The sequence below is a fragment of the Hoplias malabaricus genome, chromosome 3 (genome assembly GCF_029633855.1).
Source record: "Hoplias malabaricus isolate fHopMal1 chromosome 3, fHopMal1.hap1, whole genome shotgun sequence".
Taxonomy (NCBI): Eukaryota; Metazoa; Chordata; class Actinopteri; order Characiformes; family Erythrinidae; genus Hoplias; species Hoplias malabaricus.
The window spans coordinates 78380653-78407980 of record NC_089802.1 but is presented as its reverse complement, the minus strand read 5'-3'; the positions used below and the strand labels follow the sequence as shown (position 1 = coordinate 78407980).

Here is a 27328-nt window from a genome sequence, read left to right as displayed (position 1 = left end):
ATTTCTGTGATTGTATTTATTTGTTAGTTTAATGAATATTGTTTGTCTTACATTTTTAGACGGAAAAGTGTTATTTCTGCATTAACTCAGGCCATAACCCATATGAAACACATCTTATTTCCTGTGTATTTTTTGACTCACACATGAAACACACAACAGAATATACAGCACATGCCCCAGGTTTTAACCCTCACTCTGTGTGATTCATTCATTTTAATGGCAAATATTATTGTGCTCTAATTATTAAAAAAAGAGCGTGAGCCAAAAGCTTTGTCCGTCAGCATTTTCTGACCTCTGCAGAGCCCCGTGGAAGACTCTGTGTCCTCTCCATCCCTCCATCTCCTTCACTCTCCATCACAACACTGCACAGAGATAGAGTGGTGTCTAAAAGGGATTTAAAAAACAAACTCAAACATCAGAAACAAAAAGGAGTGTTCGTGAACTCAACCCCTACAAAAAGACACAGACAAAGTAAACAGACCAATGTGCAGAATGAACACAATCTCAGTTGTCTATCGCTACATAAAAAAATGAGAAAACACCTGTATCAGTCACTTCCTCTGGCCAGGACTTAGGTTTAAAACACCAACCTGACGGGAGGTAAAAGACGCTGCTGTTGAATTATAAACAATAAACCCCTATAAACCTCATAAAACCAGAGATGAACTGATCCTAATGCTCTGGGAAGGGAAAATGAAACGTGTCCAGATTCATCTCAGTCCCATTCACCCAGCGGTGGACTGTGTTTGGTGGCCGTTGCTAGGAGACCGACAAGCTCAGTGACAGTTGGGCTTTTATTTTGTATTTTCATTAGCAATAAAGTAAGACACGTTTATAATACGAATTATTTGTTTTAAATTATACATTCATGTTATTTTGACATACATTTAATAAATCTTAATTCTCTTTACTGTCACTGAAGCTCGTATATCCAAGAAAAAACACAATAGAGGTGCTTATTTATCCTGTTTGTTAAACCTATTTTATTGTCATTGTACAACGATTTCCCCTTTGGATTTAACCCCTCTGTGTCACTAAAAATATATACACACAGTCTTGTTTGTGTAAATTGTGGGGACATTAAATAGATTTACATCAATTGAGACTTAACATTAAACTAAAATTAGGCCGTTTTTTTAAATTACAGCTTCAAAATGTACATGAGCTGTAATAGATTTGGGCTCAGCGCTGCAGAAACTGCACTGTGTAATTTTTTGGAGTAGGGTACGAATGGATTTAGAACCACAAAGGGATCCTGTATGGACAATAAAAGAAGTAACATTGAGGTGGTTGTAATGTTTTGGCTGTATGTCTCCTCCAGTGCAGTAGAGGGCGACACTGCGCTGGCGGCTTTGAGAAGGCGCTTCATGGTGGCGCTGTAAACAAAATGGAAAGCTGGAGGGAAACATTGCTGTAGTTTCATGGCTCGGTATTTACTTTCTCCTACATTTCTAACAAATTCTGCAGTTCTTCTTTTATTCCGGACGATGTTTATGTGCTCTGTAGTTCTTTGTGTGCTTTGTTGACAAGGCTGAGCTTTTATTTTTATTTATTATTGGAATTTTCCGTCCCACCTTAAATCGTGCTGTCACTGAATACAAATCCCGCTCCATTTAAGGTGGAACGGAAAGTTCGAGTTAGTAGTTGTGATATTTTGAGCTGAACTCAGATTGTCCGACAGGTTTGTTCGTAATACCCCACGTAATTCCTTTGCGGTGGTTTTGTAAACATTTGAAGGCATTTTAAGTACATTTTCTTGCTTCAACCATGATAAAATATTGATATTATATCCATTAATATGAAATCGGTTTGATGACGTAAGTGTTATTTCAGGTGTTGAAGGGATAAGATCATATACAGTGACTGGTCGTATATATTCCAGATTGTAGTCCATCTGTTGCTCAGCATACTTTTTGTCCTTTTTACCTGTTCTTCAATGGTCAGGACCTGAACAGATGCAGATATCATGGTGGTGTGTGTTGTGCTGGTGCGAGTGGATCAGACACAGCTGTGTGCCTAGAGTTTTTAAACCCCACTGCGGGCCTGAGAATAGTCCACCAGCCGACAGCATCCTGTGTCCACTGATGAAGGACTGAAGGGCAACAGATGTTGCTATAATTCCTATAATTTTGCCCTTACATTTTGACTTATATTTGGGTGTTGAAAGATTCTGAAACCCGTCTTTGATCTTGTGGACACATGCCTTTTTAATTTCTTCACAGGGGATATTTTCTTTTCCTTTCAGGAGAGAGAAATGAAGGTGAAGATAAAGCAGTGGAACGGCGTGGCGTCCTGGCTGTGGGTCGCCAATGATGAGAACTGTGGAATCTGCAGGGCTCCCTTTAACGGCTGCTGTCCAGACTGTAAGAGCTCTCCTCAAAACCTTTACACTCAAGGTGGATCATGTTTGTGGTCCTATGCTGGGATCAGACTTTATGAATTTAGCCAGATTCTGACACACCGGGGACCAGGAGTGGGCCGTTTCATTTGACCTCAAGAACAACAGTGTGACTTTGGATTTACTTCAATACACAGATGAAGAGTATAGCATGTCAGTTTGTCATGTTCCCTGACCAACAGAAGGACAGAGTGCTCTTTAGCTCACACTTAACACAGAGAAGAGAGCGAGAGGGACGCATCTGCTGCAAATCTGAAGTGCAACAACCAAACTGAGGACATGAGGAATGTTCTTTTCTTCACCAGAGACCGTCTCCTTTAAATAATACTGCGACCCTGGTACTTAACTGCTCTCATATAATGTTCTTGACATGTTAAAGCAACACTAATACGATTTTGTGCTTTCACCCTTGTGTTCCTCTAGATTTTGCTGAGTGTATTTCACTTTTACAGCACTGTCCTGAAATTGAGAGGTAGGGTTTAGTGAGTGGATTCCTACCCCTCTCCAAAAGTTACATAGTGCAGTTTCTGCAGTGCTGAACCCAGAGTAGCAGCATGTAGGGCTTTTTCCACTTCATGGACCCTACTCTTGTTTTTTTGCTTTCCCTTTAATCTGGTACCTGGAAGCGGGTTCTTGTTTAGTGGCTGTTCTCTCGTGGTTCAGAGCGAGTCGAGTAGGGACTAAACCGTGGCGTGTAAACCTTGCAGAGCGCTGATCGTCCAGAGAGAGTCGTCACTCTACGCCACGCAACGCAGACGACCAGCACCAACTCTCCATCTGTAAAATCTCCAGCTGCAGCAGAGATCACGTTTGTTTTTATCCGACTCACGACGGCAGCTCGTAAAATGACGTTGTGGTCTTTTGAAGAGGTTCAAACGCTCCTTGGATCGGTGGCCGACGAAAGAATCCAGCGAGAGCTGGACGCTGCAACAAGGAAGGAACAAACTCTACTGATCTGTCTGAACTGATGACGGAGCTGTGTTCAGTCCCAAACAACAACAACACGCCGATACACCATGAGTAAACACCGCTTAACGTTACCACCGCCGTTGTTGTGGTTTCCAAAGACCACTGTTCCCCTTAGAGACAGGGTTAGAGACAACACCCGATACATTATCTGGGCAGTGTTGTGATAGTGGGAAAGAAAGGAAGTACCAGGGACCAAACAGACAGTAGATTCCAGTAGAGTAGGGACCACACCAATAGTGACCACTGTGAAAGAAAAAAATATCAGGTCTGATCCCAGCATTCCATAAGCAAGTCCCTGTACTCACTTATAAACATCTGTGTTCTAACCAGATTATATCCATGCTCAGATCATCCATACTCTGTGTGTGTGCAGGTAAAGTCCCTGGAGACGACTGCCCGCTGGTCTGGGGTCAGTGTTCCCACTGTTTCCACATGCACTGCATCCTGAAGTGGCTGAACTCCCAGCAGGTGCAGCAGCAGTGTCCCATGTGCCGCCAGGAGTGGAAGTTCAAAGAGTGAGAATTTTAGATTTTCTCACTATCATCATCATCACCATCAGCCCGCTCATAGTTTAAACCCCACTTTAACACCACACAGATTCCGTGCTTATGTCTTCTGGGGCTGTGTTCCAAATGGCCCCCTGCTCCCTACAGTGTGCACTATAGGCCATGACTGTATGACTTTATTTTACTCAGGCAGTGGTGTATCTTATGATTAAATGCAAATTTGATTTAGCCCCTGTCCCAATTCTAGTCCTGTGGCTCACTTTCTAGTGCGCACCTTTTTGGATTGGACACAGCATTTCCTAGTTCTACAATTACAGTCTTGTGTGTTAGTGTGTGTTGTGCTGGTGTAGAGTGGATCAGACACAGCAGTGCTGCTGGAGTTTTTAATCCCCTCAGTGTCTGGACTGAGAACAGTCCACCGACCAAAAACATCCAGCCGACAGCGTCCTGTGTCACTGATGAAGGACTAGAGGACGAGCGACACACACTGTGCAGCGACAGATGAGCTACTGTCTCTGACTCTACATCTACAAGGTGGACCAACGAGGGAGGAGTGTCTCACAGAGTGGACAGAGAGTGGACACAGGGTTTAAAAACTCCAGCAGCACTGCTGTGTCTGATCCACTCTACACCAGCACAACACACACTAACACACCACCACCATTCATTAAATGGCTGATAAGTGTTTTAGTAATTGGTTTATATAAAACAAGGGGAGTGAGGCTCGAATAATGGGATAGGACAGGAGTGCCACTGTTCTGAATGAAGTGCACTTCGTAGGGAGTAATTTGTTTGGGACATAGCTCAAGTGTTTTATGAACTGTTCTTGTTCCCAAAGTAATAGCTGTTCCTTTCTTTATTCAGGGGAGACACATCATGAGGTGATGAAATAAACAATTACAGAATCAAAATTGTTGCTTTTTATTTTTAAGGACAATAAATACATAATTCAACTTTAAAAAAATGTCTTTCATGATCACGGGTAGGTTTTCAGTTCAGGAATAAATTACAGATCAGCGGGGTGTTCCACAAAGCAAGACTTCAGAGTTCACTTGGTAAATCAATGCCAAATAGGAAGATCATTTAGCTTGTTTTTGGCTAGAGTTGCCTGGTTAAAGTTGCAGTGTGTATAGTTTGGCGGCACCTAGTGGTGAGCTTGCAAATTGCAACCAACTGGGTACCCCTCCCTCACCCCTCCTTGTGTAAATACAAAGGGTTTATACTAAGATTAACAAACACATATGAGAACATGGTTGTAGACATTATTTAATTTCTGCTCATAGCTCCTCCAAAATCTACACACCGCACCTTTAATAAACCTCTGAACTACATTTTTTCTGTGAACCTAGGCTTAATTCTTGTCTGAGAAACGACCACCACATGTTTAAATGATGAAACAGTCTAACGTTTCATTCACTAAAACGAAATGCTGATTAAAGCAACATTAGGTATTATTTGTACTTTAAAAAAAAAACAGCTTCAAAATCTTAGCGATGCTACTCTGGGCTAAGCAATGCAGAAACTGCACTATGTAGCTTTTGAAGAAAAGTAGGAACCCACCTCCCTTCCCCCTTTCCCTGCTCCTCTTTGTTTTCAGGACATTGCTGTGACACGCTGCGACTGAATGGGGTCCAGGGGAAAAAATACCAGACCTTACTTAGTGTTGCTTTGAGTGGTCAACAAGTTTCTTTCCCCCAATCAGACCCCAGTAAAACATCCAGGTCTGGGTTGGTTTGGTGGAAGGAGCTTTTATAAACATTTTATTTTGCAAATCCAACAGCAAAAACATCGTAGATCATCATTACATTTTAAAAAGGTATGGTTCTTATACAGTATCAAATACACAAGCTAAGTTTGGATGGCTGTATGTTTTACCCTGCGCTCACACTAGAGGGCGACACCAGCTGTTGGTTGTTGGTCTCTGTGATTGGTCCAAAAAAACGGTTGGACCCTTTTGTTTGTTTCAGGACGTCTTCGTGTCGTAACTCATTTAAATGAAGCATCAGCTCGATTTGTCGTCTGCTGCCCTCTAGTGTGAACGGGAGGTTAGACAAACTCAGCTAGAGGCTAAAACCTTAAAGGAACACTATGTAGGATTTGTTTATTTTTAGCTCCCCCTAGTGTAATTCATATTGACAGCACTGTACTGAAATCAAAACGTACATAGTAAAGATTCTGCAGTGCTGAGCCCAGAGTGACAATGACGGAGGGTCTATGGAGCACCACAAAATAAAATAAAAAATACATAGTGTTCCTTTAATGCCCACAGAACAAATGATTGTTTTCTCACCACCTATTTATCTACACCTCAGCCTGGGGGTGTGTTTATGAACGTCATATATTTACACACCAGGCAAAATGGCTTATATGTTTATGTACATATCCATGCATGTAGACTGGGTCTGTCGCTCAGGAATCGTGCCTTTAGACTGGAAAAGGACAGAAGCAATGTCTCTTTATAAAGACTAACCTGCTAGGAGTTAAAGTTTCAGCAGCTAAAGGAGACCTTTAAACAGATACAACTTTCCCTTAGCTACAGCTCTAAGATACTGCGGTCGTCCTGGGTGTAAACTCACAGCAGTTCAAAGCATGTGGTGATTGATAAGGAATGATTAAACTGAGTTCCCATAAGTGAGGAGACTAAAATACAGTTGCTGTATGAGAGAATGGCTCATGTTTAACTGACAAAGACCTTAAAGCTGCAGTCAGTGTTTTTTTTTTTTTACCACACTAAAGTAGCAAACAAAATGATGAACGGGAAAAATCATCTACACGAATGAAAGAAACCGCTTGGCAGTCTCTGAGTGGACACTAGGTGTCAGTATAACTGCTGTTTCGTAACGTAAAGGATCAGTGGGGAAATCATTGACCGTACCTTTAAAGGAGAACGGGGAAATCATTGACCGTACCTTTAAAGGAGAACGGGCATTTGGTTATTTTTGACGGATGAATGTCACAATGTATTTAAACCTGAATAACTCTGCTGTGACTGGAGATACACAGAGAAGAGAAGAGGACGCTAATTAATGTCCAAGTTGATGCTCCACCGTTTTGAGAGAACTTCTAGAAGGTGGTCAGTGGTGGAGCTTTGTTTATAAACGTGTTCGTTTACAGGTTTGTTTTTAAAAGTGTCAGAAGTGTAAATTCGTGGTAAATTTCAGGACAATGTGCTTTCCATCTGCTAAAAGAGCAGCAGCAGTGTGTTACAGACGAAACAACGCTGGAAGAAATATAAAAACACGTATAAACTAAGCTCCAGCACGTGATCTTCTCAGACCGCGCTGAAGGCTTCGTTGTGTTCATGTTGTAATCGCAGTTTCCAAATCACTGAGCTGTGGCTGTGTTATTAACGATAGCATCTCAACAGGTTTTAAACAAGGACTTTTAGCTTTTAGAGCGGAGTCAGACCAGTCAGAGGCAGCTGTGAACACCATCACAACCACGACTTCGTCCAGCGCTCACAGTTACAGCCAGATCTTTAGGTGTTGGTTATAAAAACAGGCCTCTACCTTCATTTACAGAAACATCTGTGATTTGATCAGAAACTTCTCCCGGATTCGTTCAGACCTCTTCTCGGATGTTGATGTTTCTAAGTGGAAATAAGTGACACATTCACAGTCATTTTATAAACATAGTTTAAATAGATGGGTAATAGTTATATATAAATGTAAAATGTCGCTGTCCAATTAAAAAAAGGTCCTGACGAATGAACCAATAAAAATGCTCCAAATATTTCCTGATTAAAATCTTTTTACATTGATTTCCACTGAAAGTTAGGAAGGTTTTTCCTTCTTTTGTAAAGTTACTAGTTTGAGAGATACATGTGTTTCACTGGACAGCAATGGTGTGTGTGTGTCTGTGGGTCTCTGTGAGTGTGTATGTGTATGTGTGTGTGTATGTGTATGTGTGGGTCTCTGTGTGTGTGTGTATGTGTATGTGTGGGTCTCTGTGTGTGTGTGTGTCTGTGTGTGGGTCTCTGTGTGTGTGTATGTGTCTGTGTGTGTCTCTGTGTGTGTGTGGGTCTGTTTGTGTGTGTGTGTGTGTCTGTGAGTCTGTGTGTGTGTCCACTTATTCTGACTTAGAAAATCAACACATTAACAGATGTTTGTCCGTATTTAACTGCAGCTCGTGTGTTTTTCACGTCCCGCTGCGTACAGTTACATTAGAGAGGTGTCGTACGGACGCCTGATCCTAGGTCAGTGATTCTGCAGGAGTCAGGATGTACCAGATAAAACACACCGATCCAGGACCTGGAGTTGAGTGTAGCGACAGATCCCAATGTTAACGTGAAGCTAATATAATATAAATATAATACACCAGGCTGGAAACATCATCCGCCATCGGTGACAAACGGCCGTCTCTTTTCAGCGCAGACACAAATCTCTGGAAGGAAGCAGTGTCTAATAATTTGCATAACTCTACAGCAGGAGATGCTCTGAACAGGACACGGGTCCCTGGGGATGTGGCAGTGGCTGCGTAAAGGACAGAGAAACCTCATTAAAAAAAAAAAAAAAGTCTTTCAGAAATAAAAACGATTGCTAGAGACGTGCTGCAGCAGATCCTGGTTTTCACTAAGACTTTTTGGAGTCCTGCGTATTCCGCCGCCTCACGTCGTTTAAATCCACTGGAGTGAAAGCTGGAGGATGGAAACAACACAAACAAAGGGTTGGACAATGATCCAGTATCGATATAAATCACAATATGAAATGTTTCAATAACAATGATATGATTTTTAAACACTATTCCAGTACACGTTATTTACAGCATCTGTCAGTGACTGACGGTCATTAGGGGGCGCTGTCGTCAGTTCAGCACTCAGTTTAAAATTTAGTTTAAAAATATGAATATCGACAAAGACGAGAGGTTTGTGTTTGAGGGTGATTTTATGAATTTTATGTTGTTCGTATCGATATTGGAATGATATCGTATCGACCGAAATTAAGAAATATATTGTGATGTAAATACTGGCCGTGTCGTCCAGCCCTAGTTATATAAAGTAAAATTAGGACAAATCACAAAGTAAATGTTTCCGGGTGATTGTCTGTGAGGAGTGTGGTGTGTTCTCCCTGTGTCTGCATGGCTTTCCTCCGGGTGACTGTCTGTGAGGAGTGTGGTGTGTTCTCTCTGTGTCTGCGTGGGTTTCCTCCGGGTGACTGTCTGTGAGGAGTGTGGTGTGTTCTCTCTGTGTCTGCGTGGGTTTCCTCCGGGTGACTGTCTGTGAGGAGTGTGGTGTGTTCTCTCTGTGTCTGCGTGGGTTTCCTCCGGGTGACTGTCTGTGAGGAGTGTGGTGTGTTCTCTCTGTGTCTGCGTGGGTTTCCTCCGGGTGACTGTCTGTGAGGAGTGTGGTGTGTTCTCTCTGTGTCTGCGTGGGTTTCCTCCGGGTGACTGTCTGTGAGGAGTGTGGTGTGTTCTCTCTGTGTCTGCGTGGGTTTCCTCCGGGTGACTGACTGTAAGGAGTGTGGTGTGTTCTCCCTGTGTCTGCGTGGGTTTCCTCCGGGTGACTGTCTGTGGAGTGTGGTGTGTTCTCCCTGTGTCTGTGTGGGTTTCCTCCGGGTGACTGTCTGTGAGGAGTGTGGTGTTTCCTCCAGGTGACTGTCTGTGAGGAGTGTGGTGTGTTCTCCCTGTGTCTGCGTGGGTTTCCTCCGGGTGACTGTCTGTGAGGAGTGTGGTGTTTCCTCCAGGTGACTGTCTGTGAGGAGTGTGGTGTGTTCTCCCTGTGTCTGCGTGGGTTTCCTCCGGGTGACTGTCTGTGAGGAGTGTGGTGTTTCCTCCAGGTGACTGTCTGTGAGGAGTGTGGTGTGTTCTCCCTGTGTCTGCGTGGGTTTCCTCCGGGTGACTGTCTGTGAGGAGTGTGGTGTGTTCTCCCTGTGTCTGCGTGGGTTTCCTCCGGGTGACTGTCTGTGAGGCGTGTGGTGTGTTCTCTCTGTGTCTGCGTGGGTTTCCTCCGGGTGACTGTCTGTGAGGAGTGTGGTGTGTTCTCTCTGTGTCTGCGTGGGTTTCCTCCGGGTGACTGTCTGTGAGGATTGGCGACTCAAAAGTGTCTATAGGTGTGAATGTGTGTGTGTGTCTGCGTTGCCCTGTGAAGGACTGGCGCCCCCTCCAGGGTGTGTTCCCGCCTTGCGCTCAATGATTCCGTGTAGGCTTAGGCCCCCCACGACCCTGAGCTCGATAAGCGGTTAAAGACAATGACTGAATGAATGTTGTAATCTTAAAATCTTAAAACAGAGGAAATGGTAAAGCAAAGACACACTGGGCCCTGAAAAGGACCGTTGTTGTTGTTGTTATATTTATTCACACGCCTCATTTTATTTAAACACAAGTGCATTTTGCTTCAGACAGAAATTGAAATAATGAATTAGTAACAAACAGAAAAGTAATAAACAGTGCATACGCACAGCTCAGGGAGGGGTTGGGCGTCCTCTCCACATATTTCTGAGGTCCCTTGTTGCTGTTTTCACTTCCCTGGAACGACTGCATCTCCCTCATCACGCACTGCCAGGCTGAAAAACACCAGACACGGTCTCTCCTCTCAACACTCCGGAGTGTGTTGTGTTTTCACAGAACAGAAAGCATTTCAGTGTCTATCTCAAACTACTTCATTTTAAGAGTTCTGCGCTCTGAAAGTGACACACAGCTCCAGGGTCTGGAGGTCTAGAGTGTGACAGTGACAGGGCGAGAGTGTGAGTGACTGGGCGACTGGAGGACGATCAGGGTTCTTACTGTAGTGAATGAAGCGGACGTTCTCCTCGTGAGCCGGAGTGAGTAACTCCTCTGTGTTTGTGGGCGAACAGGCGCCAGACGTCTGTTTGTAATTCTGTACCATCTTCAGAGCTGAGGACGGGAGAAGAGACCAGTTTAACCACGAGAAACATGAAGACGCTACATAGTGCTGAGCCTGGTGCAGTCTTTATTACACCTCAGTGGAGTATCACAATGATTCTGAAGACATAACGTTAGGGTACAAATATGACATAGCGTTACTTTAATGCAGAGATTTAGGGCCAAAGCCCACTGTACCATGGTGAAGTTTCTAAGCCCGATCTGAATGAATGAAAAATCCCAGATGCAAGCAACACGTCACATGACTGACTTAAGACCTCAACATTACACACTTCACACCCCTTTTTCTGTACTTTAACATTAACACAAAAGCTGTGACGTCACAATTGAAGACTACAATATATTTAGCCTTAAATCTAACTCCACACCACTACAGTGTCCTCACAAAGGCATCATCCAGAGGAAAACAAAACCTTCTCTATCCATTAACACGTAAATCTAAGCCTCTCTTCTGTGTGAAATAATAAAAGGGAAAGTGGGATTCCCTCAAATAAATAATAATAATTATCCGGTTAACTGCTTTGTGGAACACTCCCCGGCGCTGATCACCCCTTCGTTTACTTTCTGTGGTGTTTACAGCGGGAAATAACGCTTTACGACAGGAACGAGCTGTTTAGCTAATTATTTAACGATTAGTCTGAGGAAAATACGTTAAACTAAAGCTGTCAAACGGGACTATGAGCACTTTACAGACAACTACCGGGCTTTAACACACTGTTCCAGCAGCAATTATCCAGAATAAATGGGTTAAAACAGTGTTTTGGTCGTGTTTCAGAGGATAAAGACCCGCTGTTTTGTTGCTGGTGCGTTATAAAACAGGCAGATTAGCGCTTAGCTTAGCAATGTCTCATTAAAATACAGTATTCAAGTCGGACCCGCGGTTTCTAAACGTTTAAACACAAGCCGTGGCGTTCATCTAAAGCCTTTACACTTTATCGCCGCCGTTATTTTGAACAGTAAATGTTTAAATCGCTTTATACTGGTTTTTAAACGACGCTCACTCACTGAGGTCTTTTGTGCTGAAGCTCTGCTCCACTGAGGGAAGGGGCGTGTCCAGCGCTGCAGTACAAAGCGCCGTCACAAGGGGGCGTGGCGTTAAAGGGAAACTGCACATAATTTTTAACAGTCGTTCATAATTCAGTGTTCGACGTAAAGAACGTGATGAGAGAGTTTGGTTTATGATGTTGGTTGATTGATCTGAGAGAATCCTATGGACACAGTGGGGGTTAATGGAACCAGGCGTCTTTGTGATTAAAACACAAACTCAGCATCGGTATTTCCTCTTGGAGGCTGCTAGGTGGCGCTGCAGGTGGTGTTGCTGCCACACAGCTCCTTGGTTTGGGGTCCTGGGTGGGATCCTGTCCTCAGGTCACTGTCTGTAAGGTGTTAAGTGTGTGTGAAGTTGTCCACAGGGCTGAGTGACCTGGTGTGTGTGTGTGTGTCCACAGATGTGTGTGTTCTAGTGCACAGTGATTCTGTGTGGACCCTGATGAGGATGAAGCACATACAGAATACGAATGAATGGATGGATGAATGACATTTTAAACCCAGTTTTGTTCAAAAAAGAATATTGTAAAGCCCACCTTTGTCCACAAACCTTGTTCTTTCATGTCATTTTACTCCAGAATCAAACAAAAAACAAACACAGGGATCAATAACCGATAAAAAGCTTTATTGTAAAAATAAAGTATAAAAAATGTAAGACTAAGGCGTGCAGCGCAATATCAGATTAAAAGTCAAACATCAAAACATAGTCCAGGCTTCGTAACGCAGACTAAACCCATGGCTCTGCGCCAACACAGTGTACATCATGTAGGAAAAATCAGACAAGATAAAAACATCAAAAACAAGCTCTGATTTCACATTAACCACAAAACTACGAGTGTAAAGTGCAGTCATCACAGCGTCAACAGAAACAGCGTCATTCTGCAGCAAGAGCTGATCCCAGCTGCTGAGTGTCAGTGTAGCAGCTGTGCACAGTCACCGAAGGAGGGTTCCTTCCATGAAACGAAGATACGTCTCCGTCCTGACTTCTGCCGTCTCCTCGTCCTTTCAGACCCAGGCCGGTCTGACCTCGGGGCTTCACTGGAGACTCTGACTGTATCCGTCCCAGCAGAGACGTCCGGTCCAATTCATCCAAAACTGAGAGGAATCGTGGGAAATCTCATTCTACTTCGATTCCGAAAAGCTCCACCAGCTCTTTATAGTCGGTGTCGATGAGGTCAGCAGGTTTCTCTCCGCACTCGTTCTCAGCCTCGGGGTCGGCGCCCAACGACAGCAGGTACCTGAACACAGGGAGGAGGTGTGTGTTAGTCAAGGTGTGGAGAAAGGGCGTGGGGGGGGGGGGGGGGGGTTAGGTTTAGTCCCTACTCGGCTCGCTCTGAACCACGAGAGAACAGCGACCAAACAAGGGTTCGAGTCGAGTCGAGTCGAGTAGGGACCCTGCCCTGGACATGTGTCTGAACACCATCGAATCCTCACACCACACACCCTGGCCTGAACATTAACCGTGAAGCAGACTCACTTTGCGATGTGGGGGAACCCGTCGCTGCAGGCCATGTGGAGCGGCGTCCAGCCGTCCTCGTCCCTCTGCATGATGTCAGCTCCGAAACTGACCAGCAGCTTCACGCACTCCAGATTCCCCGAGAGGACAGCCTCGTGGATGGCTGCCATTCCTGGACAGACACAGCAGAGGTCACACGATAAATACCCGGCTCAGACTCGTCCGTTATCACTGAGATTAAAGCCCTGAACTCAGGATTAACTCGTTACACGCAGCCTGTTTACGTCTGTTAGCAACAGCACTGTGATGGAGACATAGCTGGATTAACTGAACTTAATCCTTGGCTTAAAGAGGCTTTTAAAAGTTTGATTAAACTTGATTAGACTAATCTGATTGTAGATGTTATTATAGTTAATAGCTTTGGGCTTAAGTTATCTGGCTAAACTAAGAAATCATGCTTTGTGGAGTACCCTCCTGGATCTCTCAGTTTAGCCTGATAACTTAAGCCCAAGTCTAATGTGACCAGAAGAAGAAAAAACAAAACAAAAAGGCAACACTCATATTGAAATATCTTCAAGTCTGGGCTTAAGTTATCTGGCTAAACTGAGAGGTTCTGGTTTGTGAAATACCCTTCTGCATTCCTCAGGTTAGCCAGATAACTTAAGCCTCAGGTCCAGTGTGTCTCAGAGAGCAGAGGGATCTTCCTATAAGACAGTCCTCATATTCTGGCTTGTTATCTTGTTAGCTAGCTAACTTAAGCCCAGACTTAAAGATGTCCCTCACCTCTGTTTGCATTGGACACATTAGATTTGGGCTTATTTTATCAGGCTAAACAGACAAATCCCGCATTGTGGAACACCCCCCTCGCTTTCCGGAGTTCACCCTGGATTTCTCAGTTTAGCCAGATAAGTTAAACCCGTGTTTTAAACATGTGAATGGTGGAGTAAATGGGAGGGAATGAAACCTGAGTGGTAGATGGTGTCGAGGGTCACTCTCTTTGTCCTGATGAAGCGTCCGATCCTCTCCAGCTCTCCCTGCCGGACGTAGTCCTGGAAGAGGACGTCATTGGGGAAGTGGACGTAGCGGACGGGTTTCAGAGACTTGCTCGGACGCAGGCAGGACGCTGGGCTGGAGAGTTTGGAGCCGCAGCCTTCGAAGTTCACGGTGGGGGTCACGGGGCACTGGTAGTACTTCATCCTCTGTTTAAGGTCTTATCTGTTCTCTTTGTGAAGTTCCTGGTCGGTGGTTTGCTCGGTGAAGCTCCTCTGGGGTTTGGGGGGATTTCCTCTGTTCTCTGAAAGTCTGGAGAAAGATGATCAGATGTTTGCTTTGGTTTGAGGATTAGATCTTCTCTTCTCCGGTAGGTGTTCCTCTCACACTTTAGGTCTTCGGATCTTCTCCGTACGAGTGAGATTCCTCAGATCTTTGCGGTAAATGTTTGCCCTGAGCTTCAGATCTCGAGGAAGTCCTCAAACGTTTCAGAACGTCTCTGATCTCGATGCTCCTTCTGTCAGATCTTCACTTCTGAAGAACGTCTTTCTCGGTCTTGTAGAAGTCTCGGGCTCTCCTCCTCCTGTAGTGTCTGGTGGTTCCTGGTTTCCAGATGGGGTCTGAGGTCTCTGAATGACCGTGGGCTCTTTATACTCGCTCCTGGCCTATTTTTGGTGCCGTCACCTCAGGCTCCAGTGACTGAATTGGAAGATGAGTGGGACTTGGCTCCGCCCACTCAGTCCCCACCCACTGCCGGGATCTGTAACCTCAGCTTGTTTTCATCAGGAGACACGCCCACAGGGAGATATGTGCAAAAGTTTGGGCACCCCTGGGGTCAGATGACAGGTATTGTTGATGTTGTTCACCAACACTTCCTTCACGGGGGGTTGAGCAGTATGTTGTTAGATTATATATTTTATATATACCAACACACACATACTGTTTCTGTCTTTGTCTAGCTCTATATATCTCTAATTGTCTTGTCTTGTCTGTCTCCAGCTGTCTCTCTCTCACCCTGATCACGTTGCTGTAACCATGTCCTTTTTAACTGAACACTAAGATCAGACTGGACGCTCCGGACCCTTCTGCCCCCCGACCTCTTGCTCGAGATGTTTTACGAGTGAGGTGTGCCCTGAGGGTCAGCAGCCATGACCAGTCAGGACACACAGCCTGAGCACTGGCCAGAGAAATAAAACAGTGTTTGCCAGCTAATGCAGCTATTTCTGCTCCTCGGTTCGAGTTCCCGAGCTGCAGCCCCCACACGGATGACACTGTTTTCTACATTTAGTGTAAACCCTCATCCTACGCCAGATCTTCAAGACGAGCTTGGAGTTAAAGAAGCTCTAGAACTTTCAGAGTTAAAGGGGACATTCTCCCTCTTCTCTACGAGGGAAGTTTTAATGCCCTGCTTTTGTCCAAACCCCACAGCAGTGTTCTCCCCCTGTGTAAACAGCCCCTGTTCAGAACGCACCTGTTCCTTTAAATGATAACGAGCCACTCGCTGTTCACCCTGACCCCGAGCGCACAGCAGTGAGGAGCGAGGAGCAGAAGCTCTGGTTTTTAGCAGTTTTCGCTCTGTTCTCTCTTGTTTTTGCTCATTTCCCCACACTTGTTGTGTCTATTTCGCTGCATTTAAACTCATCTTTGTGCCGTCACAAACACGTCATGCGCCGTGATTGGACAGACTCAGACAAGGGGGCGGGGCCATTCTAAAGTCCCTGCACTTGACGTCAGAAGTGGAGCAGAATCAGAACGACATTTTATTCAGTGTTTTGACTCAGGCAGCACACAGAAAACTGAAAGTGGTCTTGTATCACAGTGTGGGGGTTGGTGGGCTTCAGAGTCACACAGTAAAAGAGGTGTTTTTCCATGATATGAACCTCTAAACAGACTTCAGAGGCTGGGAAAGAGAAACCATTCATTACAATTAAACTGTATTTGATAAATGAAGATGTGATCTGCAAATCCTATGATGTTTGATAGTATAAGAATCCATAGATGTTTATTTAGCCTCAGATCACATGTGGGTGTAATGAACCATTAATAAACCTACATCAAGGTGTTCCCATACATTTTTTACAAACAGTAAATGACAGAGACCAGAAACAAGGAGTTTGTCACCATTTTTGTTGTTTATTTGGCCACCTGTTCAACGTTTCCACAACGAATCTGAAAAATATGAAGGAATGCTTCGTTTTTTTTCTCTGAACAACTTCTCTCAAGTTACAACTTTAAAAAAAATAACAAAAACGAATCCCCAAAATAAACCCCTTACACAAGTCCATTCCTGTACAAACCCCCATTTACATCACCCCTCGACATCCACCTCTACGAGAAAACAGAGCAACAAACAAGAGGTGGAGGAAAAACAACCATATTCACAACCCCAACCCCGTCCCTGGACGTGTGAAAGACCAAACGAAAACTTTCCTGTGTCTTCTCCTCCCTGTCCTCGCCGAACCGACCACAGAGGAACCGCCACGGCGCAAAAACCGCCGCGAAGACGAGGGAGACGAGTTACTGGGACAAGAAAGGGATGATATGTTTTAGCAGAAGACGGAGAAACCTGTGCTGCGTCAGTAACCGATGGGAAATCTCTGCTGGCGTTAACGAACGAAGTGCTACAGAACTGATTTGAGCCCTTACAAAAGAAACCCTCAAATAAAAACAGCTGGAAAAACAGAGTTAAATAAAACAGATTCATTTTTAAAAGAAAAACAACTGCAGCCAGATCTTAAGGAAAGGTCCAGTCAAGAATCGACCGGGAGCCGCTGACGATGTCGGTCAGCAGCCGTTTTAAGGTTTTGGGGGGTGGCGGTGAAAAACAGAAAAGTGACAAGCGAGAGAATAAAGGGGTAACTATCTCAGCTCGGTCTCAGCTACATCTGCTTTTGTAAAGCTTTGAGCGACCTCCTGTCGAGGGAATGGCCCCAAATGCCCTGAGAAAAATCGGTCCATTCCAGCCACCGTCCACTCGTCCGAGGGAAAATCGCCAAGAAATAAACGCCCCGCGGTTCCCTGCGTGATATTAGTGTCAGAAATTAAACTGAAGAGACAGATCTCGCGGATCTTCGAGGAGGTGGTGGGCTCAGGACACAAGGACCTCAGAAATCTGAGCAGAACCGAGTGTTAAATGCCAAACCCCTGGGTCTCCAACAGAAAGGGGAAACGATTTTAAGGAATGACCCAACAACATGTTTTTCCTTTGAGTCCAGATGAAGAGTCCGGTCGGGATGGGAAGCGGTCGCCATGGCGGCGGGATGTGGGGCAGGTGCCCAGCGGGCTGTGGAATCGACTGGGAGAAGCTTGAGGTTTTGCAGTGGAAGTGATGGTGGTGGTGAAGGGGTTTTGTCTCTCATCGTGTCCTCTCTCTCCCTCTCTCCATTCTTCTCACACTCTTATAACTCATCGTGCCCTTCATCGTCGTGTCCTTCGTCTGAATCGTCATCCGCATCAAGATCCTAGACGAGAAAAAGAGGGTGAACACTAACGTTTGTGGATTTAAAGCTATAGGATACTTTAAAAAACACCTGTTTGAGCAGTTTACAAAACACCAACATTAAAAGCACTGTCCGTTAAAGTTCATCTTCTAAAAATAAGAGAACAGTTTTCAGAAAGAGAACAAATACAAAAGTGATGCTGGATAAACTCCCATCTTCTCTCTGTTCATCAGTTAAACTCTTACAGGTTTGTTTTGGGAAAAGCTGCATTACACACTCGGACATGGAATAATCTGCAGATAATTCTAAAAATAGATACACACATCCACTGAAGAATGTGGTGAACGAAGCGTGTCGTTTGAGGGGTTTTGGAGAAGCCGATTCGCAGTTTGGGACCTGTTTTAGATGTGAAACACATGGTGTTTTGATGCTGTACGACTGCTGTTTTGGCTGGGACTCTTGTAAAAGAGGGGTTCTGACCTCAGAGAGACTTCTTGGCAAATTCAAAGTAAATAAAACAAACACCAGCCCAGAAGAGAGGAAAGCAGAGGCAGCCTTTCAGCTTCAGCCCCTCAGCAGATCTTCTCCAGGTCCGAGTGCACGTCCACAGCTGATCAGGGCCAAACAGAGCGTGAGGCTTTCGCTCGTCTCCCTGCTCATGCCCCAGCCACTGAGCCCCGATCCTTTCCTAAAGGAACAAGTGCAGCAGGGATTTCACGCCCCCCTCGTCACTAAACCCCTCCTCCGTCTACAACCTCACCCCGAGTCTCGTGTTGCACCTTCATCCCACAAACACGTTGCTGCTGGAGTTGCTGACACTGGGCTAGATCTGAGACCGAGAGGTAAACAGCGTCAGTGACAGTGATGAGGCACTGGATTTATACTTCTTCCTAGAACCTGAACGAGAAGATTGGGGTGTTTTCAAGCTTTGGACCTGTTCCGTTTGGACGCCACGCTCTATGTCCAATGAAGTCAAGGGCACTGCACATACAGCACTGTGCTAACGTTTTAAAGAAAGAGAAAGATCTAAAAAAGCTATTTATCTGAGTTTATCAGCTCAGAACAAAACAATAAAATCCCTAATGGAGTAAAAAACCCCATTATTCCAGTGAGAGAGAGAAAAAGAGAGAAAGAGAGAGAGAAAGAGAGAGAGAGAAAGAGAGAGAGAAAGAGAAAGAAAGAGAGAAAGAGAATGGTGTTGGTTTAACCCTTTCCACATCCCTCCTGCTGACAGTCCAGTGTTAGAGGTTATCGTCCAGTCCCTAGTTCTAGAGGAGGTTAATTAACACTGTGCTGTAGATTTAACAAATCCATACGATCAGGAGAACATCTGGAAACGCTTCTTCACACTCACTACACATCATCTTAAAAACACTTCACTGTTTTATGTTTAATTGTAAATGTACGTAATAAAGTGCAATTATTTCTCATTTTACAAAACAGTGAGGTGTCTCTTTGGCATGTAACTCGTCCGTGATGGTGAACACACGTGCACTAGGAGCTGTGAACACACCCTTAACACTTTCACCAACGTGGAACAGGCTCCGTTCTGGTTCTTGAACCGTTCGGTGCATTTCCACCAAAGTCAGGTTCCAGAACCCAAGCATTTCTCAGCGGGAACTAGAGAATTAGGTTTTTCAGCACGAACCGGGACACATCTGTCGACATGTTTAGTGCACTGCAGCGCCCCCTGTTGTTGATGTATTCTGACGTACCCTCGGTTCCCCTGAAGCCGGTGTAAACAGGGTTGCTTCGCTGAAAAGCACCAAGGTCCAGATTCCTTTTGGTTGAAAAGCACCACTGAAGCAGGGGGCAGTCGTAGGTTCGGTGCCTTGCTCAAGGGCCCCTCGGTCGTGGACTGAGGAGGAGGACAGTGCTGTTCCTTCACTCCCATGGATATAGAGCCCCTAAAGACGCTCTTCAGTTTAGACCCGAGTCTCAAACGAAGGCCTCAAGATGCAGAGCCCTGTGTCAGGGGATGATTCTGGAAAATAATGGGGGGGGAGTCGAGGTGGTTTCCGACCCTGCTTCATAACTACATAGTGCAGTTTCTGCAGTGCCGAGCCCAGATTAGTAACAAGAGGCTCTGTTCCTCTCAGTGGGGACTCAATTATTTTGGAGCTGTGATTTTAAGATAAAAATATAGAGTGTTGCTTTAAGCCATTGCCCACAGTTGGATGTTTGTTCACAATAATGAACCTCGATTAACAACCTTCTACAACGTATTTTGAAACCTTGGCTTATGAGAAGACAGAAAAACAAACGATCACAGGTCACTGTGGTGATCTAGGACCTGTTTCTGATGAGGTGTTCTTCCTGGTGAATGTTCTGAATGAACAAAAACATACAACAATACCAGATAGATCTGAGATGCTGACTGACAGCAGATTTAAAAAAAGCCATGTAAACAAGCGCTCTGATTCGCTGCAGGGCCGACCACCTCCCGCAGAGTCTGGAAGGCCAAGCCAAGAATGCGTCTCCGTGACTGACGGGGAGCAGCCGCAAATAACCACAGCCCGAAGTGACCCTGACTCTCGGGGTCAAACGGACATCGCAGTGATTGTTTGAGACAAAGAACAGATCATGCATTGGGTCTCAGAGCTAGTCCCCACCCCCTGTGTAATTAATTACAGCATTGTTTATTTAGACGAAAAATAATGTGCAAGCCTTACTCTTCAAAACTGAACCACACAAGGTATGATGGGCATTTCTGGGCTCGTCATACAGTGGCACACTTTTACAGCACTGTCCTGAGCAATGGTTAGAGAAGAGGGCTGAGGACTGAAAGCGCAGCGGCAGGAAACCTGGGGGCGGTGGGAGTGAAGGAACAGCACTGTCCTCCTCCTCAGTCCACGACTGAAGGGCCCTTGAACAAGGCACTGAACCCACAACTTCTCCCCAGGCCCCCTTCTGTTAATTTCTTTCCTTATTTTCTTTAAAAAACTGTTAGATTTAAGAAAGATTTGGGGGAAAGGGACAAAAGGACACTGATTCAGTAAAAGTTTGTGTTTAAGTTAAAGTGGATGCAGATGGCGTATTGAGGTTAATGCTCATGTTCTTTGTATTTTACAAGTGCATTCTGGGCCTGAAAGTCAGCACACCTCTGGGATGGTGCGGAAATGTAGATTCATTACGTAGGAAAAGTGACACGATAAAAAGATGATACTCACATCTAGCTCCTCGTCCTCGTCTCCGGCTGGTTCCCCTCCTTCCTTCCCACCGCTTTCCAAGAACTTTGTGAATCCCTCCAACGTCCTCTCCCCGCTGTAGTCAATTATCTACAAAACAGAGATGGTACATCAACGTTAGGGACCCAGGAGTCATGGAGTCATCCAGTGATTAAATACAAGACGCTCCGCCATATTTAAACCGGGGAACATTTCCCTAAATAAATAAACAGAAAAATATACACAGCTACGCTCTTAGATGCAACCAGTTTCAATGAGGGCTTCAAATCAGACGAGAAAAAACCTTTAAACTGCTCAAGAACTTCCTGCATCAGACAAAATTCTCCAAAACAAAGCAATAACTGTAAACACTAACATTAGAATTATTAATACATTGAGAGATTATAAAGCTGCAGCTCTGAGGTCGTGGTCAGAGACGGCTCCTGGTGGAAGAGACCAGCTGCAACAGTAGTTCACCATCAACGCCATGTCCTTGGAGCCGAGGGATTAAAACATCACCAACTTCAAACGTCTAGGTTCCATCACCACAAACAAAACTAAATTAATTTACATCTCAGACTGGAATAACTACGGAAATCCTTTGTCAAAAAGGGCCTTCACCATAAAGCGTGGGCACAGTCGGACCCCCGGGGGGTGTTTATGACGTTGTCACAGTTAATACTGGGGCCCCTTGCATTGCCAGGCTTCAAGAACCTCAGATTTATGAAGCAACTCAATACAGACATTTAATACAGACGTCAAACACCGAGCTGGCGTTTGCCAACAGTTCTGCAGACGACACCCACTCAGTCACGCACACAGCGGAGGGCCCGGGCTCCAGCGGGATTCCCGCGGGGCTGAGTTACACTTCACCAGGTAAAATCACCTCGGTTTGACTTCAGTCTTTTGGTTTAAAAGCTTTACAAAGTGTCTGCATCTCAGTCACTGTACATTTACTTTTACAAACAGTAACTTTATACAATAAAGGATTTGCTTTGAAATATACGCCACAGTCTTTCACCAGGAACATGGACGAACTTACTATAATTCACACTGTCTCACTTTTATAATCCTGATTTAAAGTGATAAAGGTCTGTTTGCTGCTCACAGAAAAAGGCAGGAGTCCAAACACACTGCATCTGATTCTGGAGAAAGAGAAGCACAGGCTCCTACAAAGGCTTTGACTGTTTATTATCAGTGTTCTCGCACAAACTCAAAACTGGGTTAGAGAGGAAAACAAGGGCTGTCCGCACACTTTTGGCCACACTGTGGGCTGCTGCTAAAGGCTGTGGTCAGTGTCTGAACGCACCAGGTGAGGAGACAGGTGCAGTAATAATCTGACTGGCCGGTTGTTGCTAAGCAGACCCCAGGGACAATGATGATTGGTCGGTGTGTTTTTGTAGCTGGGGAATGTTCAGAAACCAAAGAGAAGACAAATATAAAATGTTGAGAAATCATATTTGTTGCACAGATAACATCAGCTACACACACGGTGCTGTTAATTCACTGCTCCCTGAATAAACCGTGGAAGCCTTCACCTGCAGAGGTGTTCAGGAATTTCCAAAGCCCTCAGTAACACCAGACGAGCATGTGGTTATATTACTGTGATTAACTGTGAGTCAACGATTACTCCTGTGTGATAAACTGTTGGACAGCTTTGGTAATCCCCCCTTTAAATAGCCCACTTTACTTTGACCCTTGCTCTGCCTGTGTGGATATTAAAATAGTGCCCATAAATACTGTTTACATCTGTCCCCAAAGCCGTTATCGCCTCGGACCCTGTGAGGGATCTGTAGGAGATAACTGTTCTAGAATCAGTGACTCCTCTTCAGGAGCAGAGCGGGTTTCCCCTGATATTCTTAGCATCGCAGACACCAAACAGGACTCAACAAAAAGCTATGTTCTGGAAAATCTGGACATCCATGAGTCAGGATTGTTCAGTGTTACTGATGGGAACCAAACGTCTGCCTCCAAAAATCAAACTGATATTATATGAATATGAAAGTTATTAAAAGTCTTCCTCCTAGAAACTGATCTGATCGCATTTTAGAAAAATGCTGGAATTAGTTTGTAGCCAAGGAAAGTTGGTTCCACTTTCAAAAACGGACCACAAACTTGTGATACTTCTCCGGGTGACTGTCTGTGAGGAGTGTGGTGTGTTCTCCCTGTGTCTGCGTGGGTTTCCTCCGGGTGACTGTCTGTGAGGAGTGTGGTGTGTTCTCCCTGTGTCTGCGTGGGTTTCCTCCGGGTGCTCCGGTTTCCTCCCATGCTCCAAAAACACACGTTGGTAGGTGGATTGGAGACTCAAAAATGTCTGTAGGTGTGAGTTAATGTGTGAGTGTGTGTCGCCCTGTGAAGGAGTGTTTCCGGGTAGGCTCTGAACCCACCATGACCCTGAACTGGATAAGCACTTGCAGACAATGAATGCGTGAATGATTCCATTCACCACCTCTTTGAACAAATGCAAAGTCCACAAGCTCCTCTACAACCAACCACTTCTCACAAAAACAATCTCTGTCTGACCAGTGACTATTTGGGTTCTTCTTGTTCACAGACCCTTTGGATGGTACTTTGTTCTGTGAGAATGCTTGATTTTTCACACAAGTTGTCTCTAAAAGGCAAAATAAAACCCTACAGATTTAAAACCAAAACCCACTCGTAAGTGAACCTACTCTGAAGCCTGTCTCAGGTTACAACCGAGCTGATGCTGCTGTAGATGGTGATATCTGGAGGATCTGAGTTTCTGCTCGGTCACCAAGGACAGCAGCAGACGAAGGGCAGGCTCTCGGCTCAAAGCCCAGGGCCCGGGGTCGGTCAGGGGGCGGTTTTGACCGGATCCCCTTTGTGTTTGACAGAGGATACGACGGGCCAGGAGCGTTTGGATCTCAGCTTCAAGTGCTGCCAGTCGGTTCTAAATCTGAAAACCAATAAACTGAGGACAGAAATTTCACTGGGCTACCATCGCTGCCACTTACAAAAATAGACCTCCAGCCACCAGACACTCCTCAGAGGGCTGCAGACTCACGAGGGGAATGTCACAGGGGTTTACGGGAACGTCTGGATAAAGCAGACCTCAGTCTTTTTACACTGGAATACAGTGCAGCTGTCTATCACTGTCTGTAAATTAACGCCCAACAACTCTGTTCACTCTGGGAAATTTAGACTCAATAACACTCAGCTTGTTAACTCCCATGATGCAATGCAAGCATAGCTCCTGTCTACAGAAAGTACCTCCATTTCAATATCACTTCAGCATTTGTAGCTCTAAAGAAACATTATATTCCTCTACAAATGTCAGTGCAGATAGATTCAGATGTAGCTTCTGTTCAATAAAAGCCAGACTGCGTACAGTATACATACAAGAACACTGTACTCTGGCTCAGGATGATGCAAACCTACTTTAAACCAATGACCATACGTCGTCCTCCTCCTTTCCTGTAAACTAAGGTGTCGCCACAGATCCAGGCCGACTGATGAGCACTGCAACTTCAGGAAAGGCGAGAGGCATTTGGACCCATGTGCCTCATTAATAAAATTATCAGCAACTCAAGCTTCATCACTTTGCACCTAAACGCAACACGTGAAAGGAGTTCTACATTCAACACGAGTGCAGTCGCTCCTCTACAAAGATAATAGAGTAGAATTTAATAATCTGATTTCTTACGATAAACAAGCATCCACCTTAAATAAAAATTAATGGACTGAAGGTCAGCAGATGTTTAATTATTGGAAAATTAATACGTCCCTCAAAGCAGTTACGCTCCGAAGCCAATGTGGCTGTTATACCGACACCTAGTGGCCTGGAAGCATTAGATTCTTTACAAAAACCCATTTCAAATAAAGAGCCGTCCTCTAAGAGTTCATCTCAATTCCTCTGAACGCTCTATATTTTTACATTTTCTGTAAAATCTCTAATTCACAGTTTATTACTTCCTTGTAGCTGTAAAAAAGACCTCTCAAAGGAACAGTAAGAAAGGGGTTCAGATGCGATCTGAAGTGTCTCACCTTGTGCTCCTCCCCAGCAGGGAAAAACTTGAGTGTAGGGAAGCTGTGAACTTTAACAGCCTCAATCTCGTTGGCTGTGGAGTCCATTTTGGCCACTACAATGTCATTTCTGTCCTTATACTTCTCTCCAAGCTGATCCCAGATTGGAGCCAGCTGTTTGCAGTGACCACACCAGGGGGCATCTGGGGGCAAAAATCCAAACAAAGAAAGAAAGAGTGAATAGGGGAACGTCATCACTTTTGCTACAACTGTGTGTACGCATGCAGTAAAACATAGGGGCCAGTATTTAACCAACACACTAGCAACACTGAAGCAAAAAGGGAAAACATTGTTTTGAGCCGGCACTGCCTCAGCTCGCCAAGGTCATCAGTGAACTTTCACATGCCGTAAATCTACACAACCTGCTTCACCCAAAGTCTTCGTCTGCAGAGAATGATTTACAAGAATGAGACTCTTAGCTTTGTCTAAATCAAAGCAGGGACGTGTAAATTTTGTAGAAATTTAATTAGCATGAGACGGTTTTCGAAACTACCGCACCGCTAAAGACCCTGCTAACACTTCAGCCTCCCTTTGGAAGCCACCATCCTGAAACATGAAGGTTTACTGCCGGACTACAGCTGGAGGAGTCCAGAGGGCCGCCATATTAGGCGACATGGAGCTTCCTGTAAAGGACTCATTAGTACAAATAGTTGAGATTTTTTCCCTGAAACATCGCCAAGTCAAAACGCATCATTCTCCTGCTCTCGTCGTTGAACGGTAACTGTTTTTTAGTCTTAATTAAAATATACGTTACGCACTCCATCAGGAAAAACATGCAATTTATCGATTTGTTCTGTTCTTGAGGATAATATCGTATACAAATATAAAAACTGATGATTTAAAAAGATGGTGATTTCGATGTTAGCGCTCATGAACAGCCATAAACATGGCATTATTATATTTACTTTAATAAAACAATAATTTACTGACTGACACTAGGCAACAGTTCTGAATCACTATTATACATTACACAAACATGCATTCACATTTTTATACACCACTGTTTACTGACGCAGAAAATAAAATGGCTGCAGTGGCACTGCACTCGAGAGATACACATATGATGCAATGGCACAAGGGGTTTTTCAGTTCCTCTGAGGAAGCTCTGTCATGGCTGGTTTAATTCAGCTGTAGCTGCTCTGTAGAAAAAGAGGATTCAGAGACTAACTTCACCCCGTGGAGTCACTTCAGAAACTCAATTCAAACAGTGGCTCAGACGGGAGCTGGAGAAAACCTTTACGGCCACCTCCTAACCCCAGTGAAAGAAGGGAATCTCTCGTCTGGTCTTTTACTTTCCTCAGAGAGTGTCTGGCACCAACAGCTGAACAAATCCACACACTTGATGCCAAAGCCTGAATGCACAGCGCGGCACGAGAAGCCCCGGGCACGTGTGGCCAGTTAGCAGCTCTGTAAATACCCTCCACGATCCCCCACGGACAGTGGGCTCATTTTAGAGCAAAATGAAAGATCATCAGATCCTCCAGCTGCTGGAAAAAATGTAAAAATATTCTTCCTTGTTTCAGCAGGAAAGGTTGGTCTCAGCTGCTGTGGATCTGCTGGTGTTTATTGGACGCTAATAAAATAAGTGCTTAAAGTGACCTGCTCTGTACACCATGGAGTAAGAGAAGTTCAAATCCACAGCTTTAGAAAGTAACTTACAAACAAAGAACAGCTCAATCCTGAATGTCTCCCTCCACCCTATGTAGTGCATAGTGTAGGTCATAAACTAATGGTTTCTGCACTCAGTGTGCTGTATCTCGAATTATAAAACTATGTTCTGATATAACCTTCACATCTTCCAGTTGAACTAGTGCTCTGTCTGTGTAGCAGTTTAGTTTTATAATCTGTAGGGAACATGGCACCATTTGGGATGCAGAGCCTTGTTTTTGTTTTGCTGCGATGCCGGGGCTGGAGACGACAACGTATGTATATGTACAGGCGAGACGACATGAAATCTGATCAGGCTGGTCACCATTAAAGCCACATGCCCATGAATCTGATTCATAGCTGACCTGGTAATGGTAACATGAGCCGTAAAAAACAAACAGTAATCTGTAGGTCATTCAGTCCGCAAGCAAAGACGTGCTGTGTGGCTGCCAATGGGTATAACATGTTTTCCGCAGGTCTGTTTTTGTTGTAGTACGGCTTGACTTGACCGACACTGAACTACAGATTACCCTTCCTTTTTGTGACTCGAGTTGGTCTGGCCCTCGTCTTGCGAGCCATTGTTCTGCCTCCAGAATCTGAAGCTTTTCACCACAGGAGATTTAATATAGATCTTTAGGAACACACGGAGACACTCACAGAACTCGACGAAGACGTTCTTGGTGGGGTCAAAGACGACCTCCTCAAAGTTCTTGCCCACCAGGACCTTGACTGGGTTCTTGTCCCAATCCTCAGGGATGTCCTGGCTCATAAGATGAGGCTGTGGAACAAAGATAAACAGTAGATTAAAATATATGAATTGTCCT

The 27328-nt window shown here is 44.7% G+C and overlaps 4 protein-coding genes across 6 annotated transcripts in view; 1 reads left to right on the top strand and 3 right to left on the bottom strand.

Annotated features, from left to right (window-relative positions):
- The first annotated feature begins 1312 nt into the window (after positions 1 to 1312).
- On the top strand, positions 1313 to 5711 carry anapc11 (APC11 anaphase promoting complex subunit 11 homolog (yeast)). Of its 3 annotated transcripts, none has more exons than XM_066665673.1 (4): positions 1313 to 1429; positions 2246 to 2363; positions 3741 to 3882; positions 4738 to 5700. In XM_066665673.1, exons 2-4 carry the CDS (start codon positions 2255 to 2257, stop codon positions 4751 to 4753), a joined length of 267 nt encoding a protein of 88 aa, XP_066521770.1. In that variant the 5' UTR covers positions 1313 to 1429; positions 2246 to 2254; the 3' UTR covers positions 4754 to 5700. The 3 variants fall into 3 exon arrangements, with proteins under 3 accessions (XP_066521770.1, XP_066521772.1, XP_066521771.1); XM_066665674.1 differs by having other exon boundaries at positions 1368 to 1429; positions 2223 to 2363; positions 4738 to 5711; XM_066665675.1 differs by lacking the exon at positions 4738 to 5700 and having other exon boundaries at positions 3741 to 4726.
- A 51-nt stretch (positions 5712 to 5762) lies between these two features.
- Positions 5763 to 11827, bottom strand: LOC136691529 (mapk-regulated corepressor-interacting protein 1-like). Its single transcript, XM_066664088.1, has 4 exons — positions 11719 to 11827; positions 10594 to 10704; positions 10269 to 10373; positions 5763 to 8509 (listed from the first exon to the last, which is right to left on the bottom strand). The coding sequence occupies exons 1-4, from the start codon at positions 11825 to 11827 to the stop codon at positions 8445 to 8447; spliced, it is 390 nt and encodes a 129-aa protein (XP_066520185.1). The 3' UTR covers positions 5763 to 8444.
- A 663-nt stretch (positions 11828 to 12490) lies between these two features.
- ppp1r27b (protein phosphatase 1, regulatory subunit 27b) lies at positions 12491 to 14858 on the bottom strand. The gene is made up of 3 exons (XM_066666617.1): positions 14181 to 14858; positions 13238 to 13388; positions 12491 to 12998 (listed from the first exon to the last, which is right to left on the bottom strand). Exons 1-3 carry the CDS (start codon positions 14410 to 14412, stop codon positions 12878 to 12880), a joined length of 504 nt encoding a protein of 167 aa, XP_066522714.1. The 5' UTR covers positions 14413 to 14858; the 3' UTR covers positions 12491 to 12877.
- A 1452-nt stretch (positions 14859 to 16310) lies between these two features.
- p4hb (prolyl 4-hydroxylase, beta polypeptide) overlaps positions 16311 to 27328 on the bottom strand; it is a 32226-nt gene continuing 21208 nt past the window's right edge. Inside the window, exons 3-6 of the mRNA XM_066664087.1 lie at positions 27162 to 27282; positions 24819 to 25000; positions 20817 to 20924; positions 16311 to 17667 (exon numbers count right to left, since the gene is read on the bottom strand). Of these exons, the coding sequence (XP_066520184.1) occupies positions 17605 to 17667; positions 20817 to 20924; positions 24819 to 25000; positions 27162 to 27282 (474 nt within the window). The 3' untranslated portion in view covers positions 16311 to 17604. The remainder of the gene's footprint in view (positions 17668 to 20816; positions 20925 to 24818; positions 25001 to 27161; positions 27283 to 27328) is intronic.